The following is a 21,902-nucleotide window of genomic DNA, read 5'->3' as shown; positions in this document are numbered from 1 at the left end:
GCTGTATATTATGCTCTGTGTAGCATTGGGTAGAATGGAAGGGAAAAGTTAAAAGTGCTTGACATTAGAGAATGTGATATCTAAATCAAGTGATAAGAGAGGATGAGAAATACAGACAGGTTAATTCAAAGTATGGCTTTGAAAAGGAATCTTCTAAATCTGTCTTTAAAGGGCTGTTAGACAGAAGAACATTGTATACCTGTTAAATGGAACAAATTCTTTACTTTTTTTTCCAGATAGGTTTTAAAAATATGAAGATACAACAAAATGGCAGCCAAGTCTGTCATTTTACTGTTACCCACCTCAGTTAAAATACAATGGGTACAATGTATTTTACATAGTTTTGAGTGTTTATGTATATCTATATATACCTCCTATATATGCATATACATCTATATATACACAATTGACATTATGTATATATGTTATGAAATGCTTAGGAAGAAGCAAGATAAGTAGAAAATGCCAATTTTAAAATGCCAATTTTAAAATACCAATTTTAAAAGTCATGTTATTGGATTCATTCTTTTTTTTCTCTCTCTTCATTTGTTTTTTCCTTTCTTGCAATATCTTAGTGCCTCTTTTTTCTCAGCCCTGTTCTGCCTCAAACTAATTTTTCTGTAATGTTTAATAACTCTTTTTAATTTCAAGATACTTTTTATGACTGTCTATATTCATTCTACTTCCTTTTTCTCTTAGTTACCTGTCTGTAAACCCATCTGTATTTACATTCTCCATTCTTTCATTGTTGTCACTGAAGTAGTTTTCAAGAAGCTTTTTAGAGTCTTCCTTAACATAGCAATCATTAGGAGAAATCACAAGCTGACAATAGGAAGACAAAAAAAAAATATATATAAGCATAATTTAGAAGAATAACGTATCATAAACATTGGCTTGGCTTTGCAAAACTGGTATTTTCCTTTAGTCAGAACCACATAACTTGATCAACATGGTGGATTCTTGGAATCCTTAACTAATGTTACTGAAGTACTGGAGTCTCATCATGAGTATCCTGACCCAGCTTTGCATAGGAGTGAATAACATGAATATAGAATATATATGTATGTATTTAGAGAGAGAGAACTCCCCAGGCCTAGTTTGCAATATCAAACTTTGGCCCTCTTGCTGTGGAGATGAGGAGCAGACCAAATCCTGTTGACACAGGAGAAGGCAGTCCCTAGCAAAGTGTGCTGCTGACTGGTTCTTGGGGGGCATTTGGAGGGCAGCCTGGGGAGCACAGCCTGAGTGATCCTCATCACAATATATTTATCTGCTTGAACAGGCTGTTGTACCTGCAGATGATCTGTTTTTATAGCCAGTAAATAAATGCTTCAGAGAGTTTCTGTTGGCTGAGACCTTTGCCAGTGTACTCATCCAGGACCATGCAAAAATACTAGAATAGTATTGCTTTTATCCTGAAAATAGCCAGCTCCAGGATTACAGGAAATCCAAGGCAGTGATAACTTTGTTCAGGAAATAAAGCCTTAGGGTTTACATCATATCTGTCATCATCCATGGGTCTGGTCTTCTTTAATCTTCTATCTATGTTACCTTTAGCTAAATGTGTTCTCTTCCTCTGTTTCCTCCAAGTTTTTTTCCAAGACCTCTTTTTTTCTGTCTCTCTTACTCAGAATTTATCTCTGATTTTCTTATCTCTTCTACAATGTGTTTTCTTCTCCTTCTACACTTTCTCTCATCATCATTTTGTTTCATTTCTCTCTTCCAAGTGTTCCTTTTGTCTCTTTCTTTTCATATTTCTAGGGCTATTCTGGGGCCCAAAAAACTCATAGAACTTTATATCCTCCTCTTCTTTCATCCTTTATCTTTCCTGTGGGCATCACATATAATTGTTCTGTGATCTGGATGCCCTCTTTCCATCTCTTTTCTCCCTGCAGTCTCCCTAAATATGGGTTCTCTAAATCTGTAAAGCCCAGCATCTATCTTTGCATACTTACTAACAGGAATTGCTAACCACTGACATAATGCTCCATCTGTGTGAAAGTGGGTGTCTCTGATTAATTTTAAAGATGGATTCTCTCAAGGTATATCGACAGATCAGTCTGAGGAATTGGGGGAGCCACCTTTTAACCTGGAAGGTACAGTATTCCACAAAGGATATAAGTCTTCTTTAATGAAAGAAAATCTATCTTCATAAAAGATAAAGATAAATTCCTGACGGTGAATTTTAGGGGCAACAGTCTATGGAATTTTCTGTAGCATAGGTGTAAGGGGAGGGGGAGATACTTGGGAAACGGTCATTGATTGAAATCCTTTTCTGCTTGAAGCTTGAAGGAAAACTTAATTCCTAAAAGCAAGACACTCAGTCATGAAAATGTGCCACAGCACTGTGGTCTAGCTCTGCAGGGCTCTCAGTTCATAAGAGTTCTCTGTCTTCCGTGCCCATTTCATAGTGCTAGCTTTACATGGTGTGGGAAGTATTGATCCTGACTTGCTGGTTCATAAACCGGGCTCCTGTGCCCAGGTGCCAGCAGTGTCAGGGCAGTCTGTGCTGGGAGGACAGGGTGGATAATAAAGTATGGTTTGTAATGGAAGCTGTTAGAAAAGACTGTACTCTTCTCATCACTCCATGAATTTCGTGCGACCACCTGGGGCTAGGATTAAAAATCCCAGAATGCTGTAATTATGTGAATAATTCTGACACAGCCTTCCTTTTATTGAAGGCATAAGGAGAGATGGCATTTCATTGCAATGTGTAAATATTCTGTGTTTCTTTTATTTCTCAGTTATACTTTCAAGGGTACTCAGTACTGGTTGAAATTAATTGCAAAACCCATTTCTCTTCAAGGAAGCTATTAAAGCAATGATGAGTGCTTTTTCAAATACATTCTTTTCCCCCCCTTGTTTTATTCCAGCTGAATTTAAAAATCTAACCATTTTCCTCACTGGTACACTTAAATTATAGCCATATTCTAATGAGATTTGTATAATTATATAAATATATACAAATATATGAATATACAAATACATAATCAGCAGAAAGTCTTTAGGGTTTGAACCATTCTTCCTACATATGAAAATGAATCTACATTGTGTTACAGCATAATTAGAAAAACAAAATAGAAAAACAAAAATGAAAAACAAAATTATTCTTTGGAATCTAACAAGTTTATTACTGTTCTGTAATTTTCTCGTCCATGCTGTGGATATATTTATAATTCCCTGTTCTTTGGATTTTTCCTCATCCCCTCACTTCCCTAAACCAGCCGATGAATGGATCGTGGCTAACCCAGAGCTGACAGACAAAACAAAGTTTACCATCAATGGCCTTCCAACTGGCTCGAAAATCCTTGTGAGAGTAAAAGCTGTGAATGCTGCTGGTGAAAGTGAGCCCAAGTACCACCCACAGCCTATTTTAGTCAAGGAAGTGATAGGTAAGATCCTGCTGCCTACACTTACCCACAAATACACCTGGGTTTTTTTAAGGCTAATATTTACTTGCTATTGTTAACTGATGATATGGCTGTACAAAGCCATTGTGTGGTGGTTAGAAATCATGAAAACATCTTTGAATAATTCATAATTTTGTTTCATTTCTGAGCCTTTATTTTTCAGTTTTTCAGGGCATCTTTTTCTGCAGAACTTGATCCTGATGGTATTTTTTTAAGTTCCTCTAAGCTTCCTCTAGTCCTACCATCATAGCATTTGGTGTTATAAAAGCTGATGGTGTCCTGAATGCAACACTGGGGTACCAAGAAATTTTAGACACCTCATTCATTAGTCACTTCTGGGAATTTTAGACCACACTGTCTCCTTTTTATACTGATGCACACCAGTGCTGCCTTGGTTAGAAAGGAAGATAAGTGCTTAACACAAGCTTTTGTTTTGTTCAGAACCTCCAAAGATTCGTCTACCAAGACACTTAAAACAAACCTATACTCGAAGAGTTGGAGAAACTGTGAATCTTGTTATTCCTTTCCAGGTAAGAACTAAAAATACTGACAGAAAAATTATTTTTCCTTTTTTTTTTCCTTTTTTTTAAATACTTCTTCTTTTTAACTGATTTCTCTGTAACTTTGGCCAGTCAGGTACCTCAAGCACATGTGGAAGTATTCTGAAGTACAGAGGTGCCTGAAAGTTTTTGGTTCAACAACTCAAACAAATTATGTTCAGCCAAGTAATGAATTGGGTAACTCAGACAGACTGATTGCTCATCTGTCATCCAAAGGACACTTACAAATCTTCACAGTAGACATTGCACATGAGACAATTGCACAATGCAAAGGGGTTGCACTGGAAGCAGTTAAATATGGGTATCAAGAGTGGAACAGTAGCATTTAATAACTTCCTTGTCATGAGAGAGGAAAAGTGAGGGGAAGAGCAGGCAGACTGCAGCTGTTAAATCCTTGAGATCACAACTGTAATAGGACTATTTCTAAAATACGTAACCAGTTTTTCCACAGTATCATGTTAACCTTCATTCCCATACCTTTTAAACAGCACCAGCCTCTCTCCTTGCAGGGTCCTTCTTCTGAATAAAAGAATTATGGTAGAATGGTAAAAGAATTATGGTAGAATTATGGTATTCATTTCTATTTCATGTCTGCACATTTCATGACACTGGATGGGCATAATTCAGCCTCACAGAGGCTCTTAAAAGCCTCACAAAAGCTTGATCAGCACTACACTGCAAGATATACTTCTCTTGAGAAATTAAAGGAATATTTTATGGTTATTCTCTAAGATAAGGTGTTCAAAATCGTGTGAGATTACCTTTTTCAGACAGCACCTGCAAACTGTTGCCTGTGGAAGGCAAATCCCACGCCAAAGCAGGTGAAATTCACTCTACTTTAAGCACCTCTATTGGGCACTTAGACACACAAAAATGGCACACAAAAGAGATCAATCCAGCCTTCCTAGCAGCCATTACAACTTCCTTTGTAATGAAAGAAGAGAGTTTAGAATCCCTGGAGGTTGAATCTATTACTTTCCTCTCTCACTGGCAATGTAGAGAATGAAAGCATTTCCAGAGAGTGAAATACTTTGTTCTATATTTTCTGTGGGTTACTTTTTCTCCCTTTTCTTTCAGAAAACTGGAAATTATTTGTCAATTTAGCCGGAGAGATAATCATCCAATATAGTGAGAAATTGCAAATATTTTCAGTCTCCTGAGGAAAAAAAAAAAAGGAAAGAAAATTACATTTTAGGTGAATTGGTATGATTGCGTCTCTAAATGGTGTATAATTTTAAAAATAACTCTGTTTCTTTCAGTGTCACAGACATCTTTTATGAAAAATCCTTTCCTTAGGACTTTTCCTCCTGAGAAGCTGAGAGGCCTCAGGAACAAAATGTAAACATTGATTATCTGCTGCTGTGGAATGCAACGGGTGGATCAGTGCTTGGTCTCACACAAATGTTTCTAATTAATGACCAATCACAGTGAGCTGGCTCAAACAGACAGTCCGAGCCACAAGCCTTTGTTATCATTCTTTCTTTTTCTATTCTTAGCTAGCCTTCTGATGAAATCCCTTCTTCTATTCCTTTAGTATAGTTTTAATGTAATATATATCATAAAATAATAAATCAGCCTTCTGAAACTTGGAGTCAAACCCTCGTCTCTTCCCTCCTCCTCGCACCCCTGTGAACACAGTCACATTTCAGGACAGTTTTACTTCCTGTTTGGGAAAAAAACTGGAATTAAACCTGTTTTCTTCTCTTCCCTTTTTTCTCCAAAAAAAAAAAAAAAATCATACAAAAATTGTTTCCTGGCTCTCTGCAGGGCAAACCAAGGGCGAAAGTATCGTGGGAGAAGAACGGTTCTCCGATCGACAAGAACGACATCAACATCCGCAACACGGAGCAGGACACCATCATCTTCATCAGGAAGGCAGAGCGGGGCCACTCCGGAGAGTATGACATGAAAGTGGAGGTGGAGAACCTGGTGGACAAAGCCACCATAGACATTCAGATCGTTGGTATGTTTGGAGAAATGGAAATAGATCCAGCTGTTCCAAGGCTACAAGGAAAATGGGAATGCTGCCATCTTTCTTGGCAGTGATTTCTCTCCATGTTCAATTACTTGGCTGTAGATTTGGGGTCTCTCAAGAAATCTCCCTACACCATAGAGTTGTTGGAATGTGTCAGTCTCTTTTTTTTCTCTGTTCAGCCCCTCAGGTTCTTGTCTAGCCAGGACGCAAGATTTTTCCTGTTGAGTGGTACGCGTAGATAGTAATGATAGCAAATTCATAATAAGTTTGTCACAAATTCAGTGTGGAAGAAATCCTAAATGCTGAAAGTAGGAAAGACAGGCAGGAAAACACATTTATTTTTTATTTTTACCATCCATTCCAATACATAAGAGGCAAAACTGGCAGCACAACTTTATTAAATTTATTGTAATTCTGACATGCCTTCACTTTGAAAAGTTTTATTTTGCAACCACATCTTTCTTTTGACTTTTTTTTTTTGGTAAGAAAGAGAGAGAAATCAGACTAATTGGAAGATGTGTGTGGGGAAAAGACAGAGAAAGCAAACAGCAGAATATGTCATATTTTTGTTGCAGATCGCCCAGGCCCACCAGAGGTTGTGACTATTGAGGATGTCTGGGGAGAGAATGTGAATTTATCATGGAAGCCACCAAAAGATGATGGCAATGCTGCCATTACTGGGTACACTATTCAAAAAGCAGATAAGAAGAGTATGGTAAGTAATAAGGAGATGTTTAAAAGCTGGATGTACTCATGAATTCTCCCTTTTAAAAACAAAAAGCTTTGCATGCTTAAAAGTATGTAGGTGGACAAAGCACTGATTTATTAGCATTTGAAAAATCTCTACAGGACCCTCTAAAAGTTCTAAAAGTCTTTTTCACTAAGCCTAGAAGTGGAAATATTTTCAAATTATTCCAAAGAGGAGGACTAAAAATGGGAAGGATAGGTGGATTTGAGAGAAGTAATTCTGCATTTTTACTTTGCCTCAGGAGAGAAAATCAAACCTTAAAATATCAATTCTGAATTCAGTATGCTGCTGCCAGAACAAAAGTGTTCCATTGCTGCTGTTTTCAAACCTGCAATGTCCCACTGTGTAAGTCATTGCCACTGCTTACTACCCATGGCAAAACAGTACACAGATATTTCTGTAACCACTCTGAGATTTACTCAGGAAAACTGCAATACGGAAATATTTATTATTTTCATTAAACTAACAAAAATTTTAACAAAAAAAAATTTAAACTGTACTAACAAAAGTACAGCACTTTCTTAGAAGACAGATTCAGTAGTCAGATTCTCAGATTTAACATTTACTGCAAATTTAAACACTGGAAATCTAGGGCAATATTTAGGGAGCTGCCTTCTCCAAGAAAATCTTTTCCTCTCCTATCATCCACATTAATATGTTGATCTCCATCATGGTCTGATCAATTCATTCTTCCTATGCCTCTATTTTCCTTCCCATCCTTCTCTTTTTTTTTTTTCCTCCTTCTCTTGAGACTGTAAGAAGATTTGGTCTCTGGTACAGTGACCAGAACAATGATGTCCCCTCTAAATTACTGTGATAAGGAAAAAGTAACAACAGCAAGCAGCATTTAGGGTTCAGTGTGAAATGCATCATTCAGGTCACTTTCCTCCCTGTATCTGTGGTGGTGCATTTTGCAATTCTGGCACAGCTGGTCTTCTACAAAAAACTGTTTTCCCAAAGGAACTTTGGCTCTTAAAGCTGACCAAATATGAATGCAAACTGTGGTACAGGGAACTCAGCACAAGTTCATCTTTAGAAAAGCAAGAAAACTCTTTAGGGCAGAGTAAAGAAAAGCAAAAACATTGCTGTGGTCATATTGCACTTTATATTAATTGCATTTTTAGCATTAACCTCCTTCATCTCAGATTGTTGTTTAGGTATTGTGTAATAGGACAGAACTCACACGTCCTGTTACTGCTGCAAGACTAAAGCACTAAAACCCACTTGCCCATCTTGGCCTTTAGATATCAGAGGACCACAAGCATAGAAGTAGATTTCTCATGAACACAGCCTGTGACAGAGAGGGCAGATTAGTGCAGTGGCCTCTTGTGAGTGCATATTACTGCAGAACAGCACATGCTACTGCCTTCCCCACAGGAATGCAGTTTTGTTATCTGCAACTGTACTTCCTCTGTCAGCAGTGTGGATTAGGAATGAGGGAGCCTGCCTTGCTCACACAACACAACATTTGTAAGCCTGCAGTTCCTAAAATGAACCCTTCCAGCTGCCAGTGTAACAATTCAGTAGGGTTTGGCTGGCCTTCACTGCTCAGCAGAGAGCTCTGCTGCACTGCCATCGAAATCACCAATTTCACTATTAATTACTGTTAGCTGCATTCTCTTCAAAGAAGAACATGCTCCCAGAAGCTTGATGATCCTTCCAGTGGATGTCTAGGTGGTGAAGGGTGCTGGGGAGAGCTCACCCTGTGTGTCTGTGTGTCTGTCCTTTCAGGAGTGGTTCACCGTGATCGAGCACTACCACCGCACCAGTGCCACCATCAATGAGCTGGTCATAGGCAACGAGTACTACTTCAGGGTCTTTGCTGAGAACATGTGTGGCCTCAGTGAGGATGCAACCATGACCAAAGAGAGTGCTCTGATTGCAAAGGATGGTTGGTTAATTATCCATGCCTCATCAAGGGGGAGGGGGGTGCTGGAAGGTGGCTTGAGGTAAAGGCCGTGTCTCTAAAGCGTTCAGAGGCACTCCCAGCCCCAGGGCCAGGTCCAACAGCAAGGGCATTTCCTATTTAGACATCTTGGCTTGTTTTTAATCAGGAGTGGGACATTTCTCCCATGATCTGACATTTTCTATGGTCTCGGATCTCAGACTCACACCACCACTGGCACATATGCATTGACAAGAGCTGGAGAGGAGTAAAGCAGCTGCTCTGTTAGACCAGTGGGTCACTGCCCTCCTCTGGAGACTTGGCATCAGCTGTGCAGGCATTCCCTCCACTTCAGGCAGGATGCAACAGAAAAGCATAACCCCTGCTTCACATCTCTTGAAGGTGGGGCTAGGCAAAATCTGGTTCTGCAGTCAAAAATCCTGACGTTTCAGAAGATGCCAGTTGGAAACTGCACTGTAAGCTTAAAAACCACAAAACTTTCCTATGGAAAGGAAATTCTAAAAACAAATAGCTTACAGGATGAAAATCAAAGCAGCTTGCCTGAAAGGAAGGAATACATGACTGCCATGATGCAGAGGACAGACAACCTGTACAACCCACACAGCCATGCTGAAAGACTCTGGAGTCATGAACAAGAGACAAGAGAATGGCTCTAGAAATTCTTTTTCAGCACTGCTTTACTTTCTCTTCTCATGAGAGCAAGTATCAGGCCTAAGCTGCACAGAAGTCAGTATGAGAGCTTGGATCAGCTTTCAGTGAAGCAAAGCTGCACAATGATACCTGTGCACAGGAATAGATGTCTGTCTGTCTGGCCACTTTAAAGGCCAGCTGAATGTGTGGCTGAAGAGGATTTGTTGGTGGTGATCTCCATTGCAGAGTGGAGATAAACTGGCAGTGAGAAAATACATTTTACTACCATGTTTTCCTTGTTCAGAAACTGCATCCATTCACTGCAGTGTCAGTGCATCATTTGAAGCAGAAAGAAAAATGGATTTTCAGACACAGGGACAGTTTATAATCAGAACAAACTGCAAAAAACACATTTCCTGTCAAACCACCACAGCAGCAGAGTGAACAAGGCTTGCCAAAGACAGGCATCCTGCAGTATATGGAGGATATATATGTACAGGATCCATCCTGCTCTGTAGCATGCAGGGCATGCAGGCACAGACACAGAATGAAACTATTTTGCTTCGTACCACCTGCACAGGAAACAAAGAGAAGCTCACAGACATCAGTGCCATAACATAATCAAGGAGGTGGATAGCATAACAGCATAATCTGCTGGAGGTGTGCAGACCCACCTCCAGCCTCCCCTGCTAGTGCAGCCACTGGAGTCACGCTGTACCTAAAGCAGTGCAGATCAGAACTGACTCTCTGTAGCCATTTAATGCACTTGGGTGTTTAGCTACCTGCCAAGGCTCTTTTTATGAACGTTTAATTTTCCCTTCACAGGTAAAGTGTACAAATACCCAGTGTACGATGACTTTGACTTCAGCGAGCGGCCGCTGTTCACGCAGCCCCTGGTGAACACGTTTGCTGTCGCTGGCTACAATGCCACCCTGAACTGCAGCGTCAGGGGCAACCCCAAGGTACAGCACAGCTCTGACAGCAGCACTGAAAACACCAGAGAGCTTATCCTGACAGTGAAAATTGCATGCAACTTTTACCATTTAACTCACGAGCCAGGCTGAAGGCAAAGTGACCAGCGTGGGTTCTAAAGAATGCAAAAATAAAGGAGCTGCTTGCCTGTGCTACAGGCACTACAATAGTTAATGACAGATAACTCAGTGAAGGGGCAGAATCTCAGGAAAAGGTTGGGCTTTGCTGGGACTCTCCCTGACAACAGCTGTACAGTTAATATAGCAGTAAAACTTGTTACTAAAAGCCATAATTATTCTATAAAGAGCTAATTATTCTCCAAGTAAGCACACTGCAGGAATGCTCTGGGTGCTATGTTGTTTCTAAGACCCACTGTACAACGTGTCTTGCACTTTCTTTTGAATTGTGTCTTTTTGAGATCTTTTTTTTTAGTGTGAGAAACTGAACTGGACTAGTAAAATGAGAAATTCAGTGTGCTCTTCACCCTTCACCTTCACAGTTTCTGACTGTGTAAATTACGGTGGAAAAATATGTTTTTCCTATTGACTTAAAGTAATTGGATGTCAAAAGCTAATCATCAGATGTTTGCTATCATTACACAGTTCTTGCATTGATAACAGGCTTGTACTTACGACTTTATTTAGGTGATAAGAGCTGCACTGAAAAAAAAGTGCTAAAACCTAGATGATGCAGCCAATGCTTATCTTTAAGATTTGCAGTTTCCTTTTTATCACTGCTTAATCTATTTTTAATCATTTCTTGATTACTCAGCTTTAACTGAACACCACAAAATAGGGGATAAAATATTTCAGTTCACAGCTTTGTGCATTTGGGCTTTTTTTTTTTTTTGTTGTTGCTGTTTGGTTGTTTGGTTGTTGTCGTTGTTGTTTTTCCTTACCACAGCCCAAAATAACGTGGATGAAAAACAAAGTGCTGATAATGAATGACCCAAGGTACAGGATGTTCAGCAACCAAGGTGTGTGTACCTTGGAGATCCGCAAGCCCAGCCCCTATGACGGAGGCACCTACACCTGCCGGGCAGTCAATGAGCTGGGAGAGGCAGAGGTGGACTGCAAACTGGAAGTGAGAGGTAAGGGCTTCAAAACACTGCAAACACCCTCTTTGCTTCAGAACTGCCTACAGAGCTGAAAGGATGCAAGGCAAGTGCAAAAGGAAGTTCAACTTTCCCTAGTTCAGCTATTGGTTAAATCAATATCTCTGTTAGGACAAACTAACACCGGTTGCTTTCTTTTGTTCTGTTTCCATTAATGGAAAATTTTTGTGAATTTCAGGTAGTTTGGAATTAACTGGGATACCATGAATGGCAACAGGAGTTGAATAGGATGACTAATGAATAATCTCAGGACCATATTTTTCAGAAAATTACTTCCTAGGAAAAGATAGGGTCATATTTAGCTGGACTAATTCCTACCAAAGGCTTCAACTGTGGAATAAACTGTTTCTTAAAAATTTATTCTGAGGTTATAAGTAAGGAAAACTGCCTAAAGACAGCTGATAGGAAGTGTCTAACTAAGGAATTCAGAGGTCATTTAGGTGACATCATTATGGCTTTAATTACATTACTGCCATTGTGCTAGTCTATAATGAAAACCACATTTAATATTTTTATGGATTGCATTGTGTTTATTTTGCATTTTAATTTCCATTTTCTGTATTTTCTGATGTATCTTGTCCCACAGCTCATATTTGCCAGCAAGCAGACATTTCAATAAATGCTTTGTCTATGTTAAGTTGAACACTTAAATAATGTAATCAAAATAAGAATAATGCATTTCTTAGTTTTTATTTTTTATTTTTAAGATACTGTCTTTAAAAGGTGATGTTCCTCATCATGGAAGTAAGATTGCTTTCTTTAATCACAAGCAAACTTTCTATTTCACAGCATAACAGAAGACCTCAACACCTGAGAAAGTTACTTTTCTATTCTTTTAGTACTGAAAAGCCAAGTTATGTTGCTAAGTGAACACAGCAGCTGAAGCTTAGCAAACCAGGATAGGCTCAGCGTCTGCTCTAGGCAAATATAGCAAATTACTCTCAAAGAGCCAAAGACATCATTACACCTTATTTCTCTCTTCTCTTGACTTACATGTTGATTTATCACCCTCTTAAGTTTCCCAGCCTGCTTGTTCATTTAGGAGGGCTCCCCAGAGGATTGCTCACCATGCTGATGCACAGCAGAGACCTGCAGATTTCTGACTCACTGGAAATGAATTGCAGTGTGTGTGTGTGTGTGTGTGTGTGTTTGTTTGCATATGTGCAGCTTTAAACCAGTTCAGCTTTATTCCAGCAAGTCAGACTACCAAAGTCTGGATTTTTAAGATGATGAGATAGAATTGAATGCTGCCTGAATAAGATTAACAGGCTCAAGGCTCTGATGCCTATCTGGTGAACCTACAAGCTACAGTGCTGTTACTACAGATAGTAGGTTTGACTTACTAATAAGTCATGCTAGGGAGCTCTATGCCATGTAAGAGTATTTATTGTAGCAAGCTATGTTTCCTTATGCTGGCTAGAATTACTTTAGCCATCCATCTCTGACATATTGGAGAACCTAAAATTATTGTGCCAATATAAATGCTCAGCCCTAAAAGTACCTGAACAGCCTAGGATTTCAGAGTGTGCATAAAATTGGAATATTCTGGCTGTGAATATTATCAGTATGCTACAATTTTCTACATTTTAGCCATTTTCTTACACTATTTTAGGTGTAAAATTAACCCCCCTAGTTCTTGCTAAATGTAATGTTCGTTTCCTGAAAATGTTTTAGTGATACATATAAGCACAATTAAAATAATAAAAACTTATTCTGTCCTCATAGGAGGCTTTTCATGTACTGATGTTAATTCAGCCATACAATCTTTTGTTCTTTGGTTTTAAGTTTTGCTGAGTGAATTTAAAGTTGGAAGTTATGTGGCCTACTCAGTACAATTACACATTTAGTGGCTTTTTTTTGTAAATGTGTTTGTGTAAAAAGTCATGTAATAGATGAGTCTTTCTCATCTATATTGAAAGATAATAACATATGCAGAATCTCATTACAAAAAATAATGTTTATATCTTTCGAGTTTGTTGAAGTAGATCCCTAAATTTGGCTCTAAATCTCCCATTACAAGCACTAAAAAACTGATTTCTTATCAGCTTCACTGAGGTCAATGAAACAAATTAGATAAGATTCTTTTATCATGGAAAAAACAGCTTTGGAGAACCTTTACCTTAGAAGTGAAATAAAGGTCGGTGATTGCTCTAATAATAGGTTGGTGATAGCAAAGTTGTTGTATAAGAAATTTTATTTTTAAAAGGTGTTAAGATCAACTGGGAAAAATTTCAAATGCGAATAAATGCCACTATAAATATTCTAATTCTGCAGTGATCTATCATGGAGTAATTAACCCAGGAGAACCACTCAGCTTGGCGGGGGATAATCAGGTTTACAATGCGCGTACTCCTCTGGACATTCCATTTCATTCCCACCCTCTCTTTCCACATGCAAATGCCTTTTCTGCATGCTAAGTGTGTATTTCTTTGCTTTTTTAGATTCAACTAGCTAGAGTCTCATGGCATACATTGTCTATGTCACATGAGCAAAGAAGGCCAAATTAATCAAGACAATATCCAACCATGGGTATTTAATATCAGAATTACTGAGGTTGTAGACATATTTCATAAAAGTACCTGTATCTATAAAGAATTCATTTAGTGACTGTGAATATATTTGACCACAACATTTAGATCTTTCCAACAGAAAGAAATATGCATTTCAAATAAACCAGCTCTCAATTAGTTTGTAGAATTATTGAAAGACCAGAAGTATTATAAAGTCATTTGCTGCACATAACAGGCATTCTTTATAGCATATTACTCTTTGATTACAAATTAGTGCTCAGAATGACAATCTGTTAAATTCATGCCTGAACTTAACCTACCAATTTTAAGGATGAAATCTTGATTCAATTACTTACAAGCAGAAAATTTTACCTCATTTACTTCATTTCTTCTAGAGTTTATTTTGCATTCAAGTTTGTTGGGGTTCAGGAAATTTGACTCTTTCTGTAGAAATGCCTCTTTCCTTGCACTCTTGCCCAGATTCAGAGTATTAACAGTGCAGTTTTAAAATGACAATGATGCCCAGAAACTGGTCTGCGATGTATTATGCATCCAGACTTATGTTTTCAGTCCTAAAACACGTTAGGAGATCAGACTGGATAATGTTTCCACAGCTTTCAAACTACAGGGGGATTTTTCTTAAAAGGCTACAATAGGTAAAAAGTTCAGTGTTTTTATAGACATACACATAGATAAATGTATATATATGGGTGTTTTATAGAGTAAAAATGTTTAATTAAAGGTAAGGGCTCCTACAGGATAAATAGCATGCTTTAGTAATGTAAATATGGATATATGACAAAGTACATACTATAGTGCACAGGTATGTAATTAGTCTGTACTTGATTATTTTGCCTTACAGAGTTTCAACATACATATATATATGCTTCAGTGTTATGTGTGTGCCTTTTTTTTTCCCCTGGTGGAAAATACTATATATATATATATATATATGTATGTGTTAGCTTCTTTGAAGCTACATTTGGAAACTTTTATCAGAAATATAATTTGGTTCCAATCTATACTTGAGACTAATTAGAGGTTTTTATAGTTACTTGAACCTATTAATCTAGCTTTTACATATTAATGATAATTTTGAAGTGGAACTGGATCCCTACCTTTTACTCTTCATGTGCTTCTATTCCCACATATTTTACATGACTAAGGATTAAATTATCACTTTGACATAATTGTAATAATAATTTCACTCAACATTTTCTCTCCACTTTTGTGTTTGCAATTAAACTGTTACTTCTCTTTCTCTCTCTCCCTTAGTTACACAGTAAGGATTTTTGAATGTATATTGTCATCTAAGGTAAGCTTTCATATGGTTCTTGCATATGAAGCTTATGTCTGTTTATAAGTCATACAATGTCTGCCTAGTATGGCATGATTTTCATTATGTCACTTAATGAAAATGTTAAATAAGTGAGTTAATTAAATAAGTTAATAAGTTAAATGTTAAATAAGTTAGCAGCATGATGGTTTTAAGGCATACAAATTCAGATTTTAGTAATTGCTTGTTATGGTAATTCTTAGTAGTACATCCCATACCTTCTAATGGTGCATGTTTCAATGGAATTTAACAGTGCATGACTTAGAATGATTAATTAGCATGAATAAAATGCTAAGTAATAAAAAGACCATTATGTATTTACAGCAAGTTATTTTTTATAGGAATATGCCTCTACATAAACAAAATATTTATTTCAGCGTTAACTTCTTTTAAAAATGAATGATTTGTAGCTCAACTTGCACTCCATGAGCTGAAAGAATGCCAAAAAGCTGAAAGAATGCCAAAAAGCATGCTTTTTTTTTCTTTTGGTCTGTATTGTGCATCTACCTAAGGTTGGGGGCGAACACTTCTGCCACAATGATGACATTAAATGAGACAGCACAGTCTCATAATCACTAGTAACTAATAGCATTTTAATTGAATAATCCTTGTCTTAATAAGGGTTATAAGTTCTTAAAAATCTGTACTCAGCATAAATGTTGTATGTAAGTATCAGCTCAATTGCATTTAGCTGAAACATTCAGAGAGTGTTATCTTCACCCTGGAAATGTACTTTTGCTTTAAAGCTTTTGGTGTGTTCCAGAAAAATCTCAGAAGGTAAGTGCAGCTATCAGTGGGTGGTTTGCAACTTGCAGAGCACAATATTCATGCAGATTTGTGAAGGGAATAGCAATCGTATATAGCTTTCTTAAAACAATTTACACCCTTTGTCTGGAAGAAGGGCAGATTCTAAAGTTTTTAGCAAAATATTTATCTTTCTCCCACTGTTTCTTCCAAACATCATCTGATTTCAATGAAACTAACAGAAATACTGGTGTTTCCTTTCCATGACTTTTATATCAGTGGCATGGGGCATCCACAACCACTATGGGCAACATGTGCCAGGGTCCCAGCACTTTCACAGTGAAGAATGTCTTTGTATCTAATCTACACCCACCCTTTTCCAGCCTGAAGCCACTACCCCTTGTCCTATCACAAGAGGCCCTTGTAAAAAGTCCCACTTCAGCTCTCTTGTGAGTTCCCTTTAGGTACTGGAAGATGCTCTGAGGTCTCCCTGAAGCCTTCCCTTGAATAGCCCCAACAAAAAGTGCAATTTTTAAGTGAATTTAAAAGCAAATCTAGAATGATTCCTCAGATTTCCCCAGTAGACGAAAATTTCACCTTTCATCCAGGCTTTTTAAATATGATTCTTTCATGGATGTCATCCCACTTGTCATTTTCAAGCAACATGGTAAATATTTTGCTAAATACCTGGAAACCATTTTAAGACCCAAAACTGGAATAAATTGAATATCTCTGCATGTTTTCCACAACTCATCCTGGTCAGTGTTTCCTACATTGTTCCCCCTGCACTGACTTCCATCTCTGACCATACTCCACCCAGCGTGATGGAAAGCCAGGAGAGTTATTTGAAGTGAAGCTTATCATAAACTACTGCATGTGGTGAGATAAATGACTGAATATATGATACCCTAGAAAAGAAATTCACCCTGCACAAGAGGACAGGAAAGGTCTGTATAGAACCAATTAAATAATGGGTAGATGACATACTGGACTTTTGAGCAGGGCTGAATTTTACCACATCTCAAAGTATGTAACAGGGACTGACTAAAACTTCTCACTTATGCCAGAGAATAAAGGTGCAGCGCTGTTGCTCCAGGGACCTTCACCCTGAAGATTTTCCTGTTTTCCTTGTCTGTAGGTGGGCTTTCATTCTTCAAGCTATTAATGGATGGAGTGCCTCCGCACATCATTGACTCGTATATGCGTGAAGTGCAGGCAGACAAAACTGAAGGGAAGTGAGAGTCCGTCCACAGTACTTCCTCCCACTGCACTGGAAGCTGGTAGCAGAATAACAACATTTTAGTTCTTGCAACGACAGAAAAACATGTGTGGTGGGGGATTTTATGACTTTGTTTTTTCCCCCTTAATTGTCCTTTTGTTTTCCCTACCTGCTCTTACTGAAAAGAAAGAATTACGCATGGATTGCTTTGAGGTTGAAATGAAATGAACTGAAGACAACACACGTTTTGTAATGTTCGGCTTTATTTTCTGTTTGATATCGTGTTCTGGTTTTTAATGAGGAAAGAGGGGAAGCTGTGTAACAAGCACAAGGAAGCAGTCAGTCTGTTCTCAGTGGTACAAAGCATATCTTTCTCAGACTGGAAGTACATGGATTAGCCAGTAGATGTGCAATAAGATCCTTGGAATACATACCTCTGATAATGTATCCTATTCACCCGAGAATGGTTTAACAGAATATGGTTTTACTATAATGTAACTAATGCATATGTAATTAATGATCATTTAAGCTGAACATATCTTCCTATAGAAGTTTTGATTTCCTAAATCCGACCCATTGGTCGCTCAACTTAACTGAAATTGTTTTATTTAATGTACAATAAACATGAAGTGTTTAAGATCTATTAAGTTCTTGTTTACTTTTTTTTTTCTGCCTCATTTTATCACATTTCTTGTTTTATTTCCACTTACAATAAAGCAGGAACTTCCACTGCCCACCATGTGGAGTGGAAGCAGTATCAGCAGTCACCTAACCCAGTGTGCTTACACCTTAAGATACATGACACAGAATGTGAGTGGAGATAAATGCTACCGATACATGCAACTTTTTATCTGCGTGTTTTTCAATATTTTAAATGTGATAAATGCCAGCCACGACAGCTCTCACCATTCTCAATCCACTCCTTTCCCCCAGTAATTTATGAGGCTCTTGTAGCCATCACATCAGAAAAGGGACTCAGACATAGCACTGGTGAGTTCACTGTGCATGGCAAAAGTGCCTGAAATAAGGTAGAAGGGCTACATTTCTTCTCCAAGTCCAGCATCATTAACCTCCAAGCTCTTTAGGAGAGGGGGTGATTGTCCCTGAGTCTCCAGCAAACCCTGAAACATGAGAGGCACAAGGTCACAAACATCTTGGCCAGGTTGTCAGTTCCCTATTGCCCTGACATTTATTTACCAATTCTCACTCTGGCTGTACAAACAGGGCAGGTTATGTGCTCACTGGCTAATGACTGATCTCCAATTAGGGTTTATAAAGATAAAGGCCTGCTTAGACCAGTAGTACACCACAAGATGTTTATTTGATGTCGGCGCATTTTCAAACATTCAGCAGTCAGTAATTATGCAATAAAAGAAGAATGTGTTACTCTGAACTGCCACACCCGAAATAGTGTTTTTACAGCTGTGCTCCCACTTCTTTTGCTTTGGGGATCTGAGTGCATTTTCTCACATTGTTCTGTAAATCTTACTCTGATAGATTAGATAGATAGGCAGAGGGATAGATAGATACTTTTTTTCACTCTTTTTATCTTAGTTATTTCTTCTGTAGTACTATCTGTGCAGGGAAGCAATTCTGCATTCCCAGTGATCTTGGACACCCCTCCACACCCCAACTGCATTTAACCCTGCTCCTGCCAAAATCAATCCTCTCCTACACATTCATTCACACCTATACGTGAAAGAAAGCAACACATCTACTAGGAAAAGAATTTCATACAGGATTAATAATTTCTGTTTATTCTGTATCTCATCAGTGAATTGAGACTCCCTCCATCTATTCTGAAGCACAGAAAGCTGCAGGAGAAGGTCAGTTTGATTAAATGCCATAGAGATTTAGGCATTTAAGCACATGGCCCACATTTAAAGTAGTATCAGTCTGTTATAGTCAGCACCAAAAGCTACAGTTATTGTGAGTTTCTGCTTGTCAGTAAGCCCAAAAATGAAGCACACAGCCACCTGCACTTTGTATGCCTAACATTTACAGCTTCAAGGTTACATTTATCTGCCTCCTCAGTCTTAATATCCCACACATAACAACCTGGAAGCCCAGCATAACCTCAGCTTCTGCAAGCTCTCTGTGGATGGAATTAGGCACTCTAATTTCTCCCAGATGCCAGTGTTGTTAAACAACAAGCTGACCTAAGCTCCTTTTCCCTGGGTGAACAGTAAGCGTTGTACTCAGCTGCCCTCAATTCCTCCCCCCTGCACCACCTCGGGCTGGGGATGGGAGGAGGGGGCATTAGCCAGCTCTAAATCCAGACTACACCGAGCAGCCACCACTCTGAATCAAGAATTAACTGACTTTCAGAGAAATATCTGGATGGTGTGGGACAGGACAGGGATTTCCAGTGATTTAAAACAGGCTGCAGAACTTTATCGGGAGAATAACAGAAGGTGAAGTTTTGGTTTATGACAATTTGCCCTATGGTATTCTCCAGGGATGATGTTTGGTGAATGTAATAGTGACCAAACCCAAATGGTTAGGAAAATGCTAATGAAATCTGCAGTTAATACCAGCTTAGGAAAATAAAGAGGTACCAAAGACAGCAACTACAGGAGAAGTGACTTAGAGGGAACAGAAGCAACAGAATATCATGCTGTAGAAGATGTGACATAATGCTCCAAAGAAATTTCTCCAAAGCTACAGGGCTTTCCAGGTAGTTAGTGAACCTGAAAGAGACCTAGGAGTAACAGAGGACAGCAAACACATGTAAACACACATAGACACACAAAGATGAATCAAAGTTAATTTAAAGTAGTTTATTTTTAATGAAGCCAGAAAAAAATATCTGGTCTTCTCTTGGCTTCTATTTGCTTTCTTTCCCCATGGAAGGTTATTTGGTATAAAAATGTAGAAATACAGCTCCATTCTCAAATTGGTATATGTGGATCTTGATACAGGCACTGCAGTTACCCATTTGCATTGAAAGAGCACAGCTACTGCTAGAACGCTTTTCCCTTACTGAAAAAAATCTCACAAATATAAAGGAGAGGAAAAAAAGACAAGTTATCTTTAAAAGATTATTTAAACTAGGATATACTGTTAATAAGGTCTTTATGAAGAGTCAGAAAAATTTTTAAAGTATTCCTTTTATAAGAAATATTCTAAGCTTCCTGAACTTCCTTTTAGGTGGAAAAGTGTAACACTGGTACCTTTTACAGAGCATTGTGAAAGGACTCTTACTTTCTGAAAATCTTTTGTTGCATTTTGAGATTCTGGAGCAAAAGGCATTCTATTTTAAGCACAGTGTACTTACTGTCACTTGACTTTCATGTCCTGCTTCCCTGACTGACAGGTAAAGCTGCTGCTTTGGAAGCAAAACTGTATCTTGAATGCTGAAGAAGCACTAGAAGACTAAATACACTGGACTTAAAATTCTGTGTTCTCTTATTCCATGCTTTGTTGATGAATATTTTGAAATTAAAACAGCTCCCCAAGCCCAGTGATAAATTCAGTAGGGAATCTGTTTCTTCCTCTAATGTGGCACTTGCTTTTTATGCCCATTACTTTCCCCTCCACTTCTTTCCCCAGATTCTCTTTTCCTCCAGCTATTCATACTAGTTCTATTATGCTCATTGACCGCAGTGATGCACAGGATATTAAATGAAACAGAGTTTTATCTTCTTCCAAATGTAGTGATTCCAGTGGACTGTGGATCTGACTGGTTGTGAATCTGTCAGATTTCCCTTTTGCCATTCTCCAGTTGGCTGTAACTGAACCTTTCTTTACTATGTTATATGTAAATCCAGACTACATATTCTCCTTTACTAACAGTTCCTATCCCCTCTGCTTTGGCCTCTAAAGATAATTACTGCATCATACTGTTATTAATGATCTCTAAATTAAATCAGCTGATGAATGACATAACACTTGGAATGCCCATAGCACACAGTAGGATTTGGAAACCAGCACTTAACATGTGCCAAGCATTCCTGACTCTTGCAATAGAGAAACCTACTCAAAGACATTATAACTTTATCAGTTGAAGTGAATCAGCTCCCTTTGAATAACAGGAAGCAGCTCTGTCCAGGAAACTGCAGTGTCTGAACAGAAAGCTGCACCCTCTGGCTCACAGTGGAGTAACTTAAAAAAGAGAATTTCCAATACTAAGAAGATGCCATTGCACGTTGTATTTTTCACTTTCTACTTCAGCTACACAGCTTTTCCTTGGCCTCACCCAGAAACCACACACCTTCCTGGAGATTCAGGAACGCATCTAAAATCCTTCACATGACCAATTCAAATAATTTGATGTGCCACAATTTCTCTAAAGGCACATTTGTTTTGAAGCACCCTCTCTAAGCAAGTCAAGGATGTGAAGTAAGTCCTGTGTAACACGGTGTGCAGATGTTCCTAACGCGTTAACACCAGAACTCCCCATGCAATGGGAAAGGATCCTTGGGTGATGCCGTGGGGCCACCGTCCCTGCAGGCACTGTCCTGCTGGCAGCAGGGAGGTCACCTGCTGCTCAGACTCTGCCTTTATGCTCTGTTCCAGCAGAAATCCTTCTGGCCACCTGCAGCGTGCAGCCCCGCTGTGGCCACTTTCCGCGTGATAAAACCTGTGAAAGGGAAGTAAGCCGAAATCACGGGTGGGAGCGGCGCTCATTCACCCTGCCGAGATGAGAGGTGCGCGCACGGCCGCCTCTCCCCGGGGACAGCCCCGGCCCTGACCGCCCGCGGCCTGCGGAGGCGGCGGGACGGGCCCTGCCGGGCGCACCCCGCCCCGACCCAGGGCTTCCCCGCCGCCCGGGCATC

At 38.9% G+C, this 21,902-nt stretch overlaps 1 protein-coding gene across 1 annotated transcript in view; it reads left to right on the top strand.

The window, feature by feature from the left end:
• The window catches only part of MYBPC1 (myosin binding protein C1), a 48,799-nt gene extending 31,032 nt beyond the window's left edge, over nucleotides 1-17,767 (top strand). Inside the window, exons 24-34 of the mRNA XM_066549818.1 lie at nucleotides 2,028-2,096; nucleotides 3,225-3,392; nucleotides 3,852-3,940; nucleotides 5,738-5,933; nucleotides 6,521-6,660; nucleotides 8,425-8,584; nucleotides 10,055-10,191; nucleotides 11,105-11,291; nucleotides 13,590-13,648; nucleotides 15,101-15,107; nucleotides 17,044-17,767. Of these exons, the coding sequence (XP_066405915.1) occupies nucleotides 2,028-2,096; nucleotides 3,225-3,392; nucleotides 3,852-3,940; nucleotides 5,738-5,933; nucleotides 6,521-6,660; nucleotides 8,425-8,584; nucleotides 10,055-10,191; nucleotides 11,105-11,291; nucleotides 13,590-13,648; nucleotides 15,101-15,107; nucleotides 17,044-17,144 (1,313 nt within the window). The 3' untranslated portion in view covers nucleotides 17,145-17,767. The remainder of the gene's footprint in view (nucleotides 1-2,027; nucleotides 2,097-3,224; nucleotides 3,393-3,851; nucleotides 3,941-5,737; nucleotides 5,934-6,520; nucleotides 6,661-8,424; nucleotides 8,585-10,054; nucleotides 10,192-11,104; nucleotides 11,292-13,589; nucleotides 13,649-15,100; nucleotides 15,108-17,043) is intronic.
• Nucleotides 17,768-21,902: the final 4,135 nt, after the last annotated feature.

Source organism: Molothrus aeneus, chromosome 5 (genome assembly GCF_037042795.1).
Source record: "Molothrus aeneus isolate 106 chromosome 5, BPBGC_Maene_1.0, whole genome shotgun sequence".
Classification (NCBI taxonomy): Eukaryota; Metazoa; Chordata; class Aves; order Passeriformes; family Icteridae; genus Molothrus; species Molothrus aeneus.
Note: the sequence above shows the minus strand (reverse complement) of the source record. Positions and strands in the feature narration are given on the sequence as shown.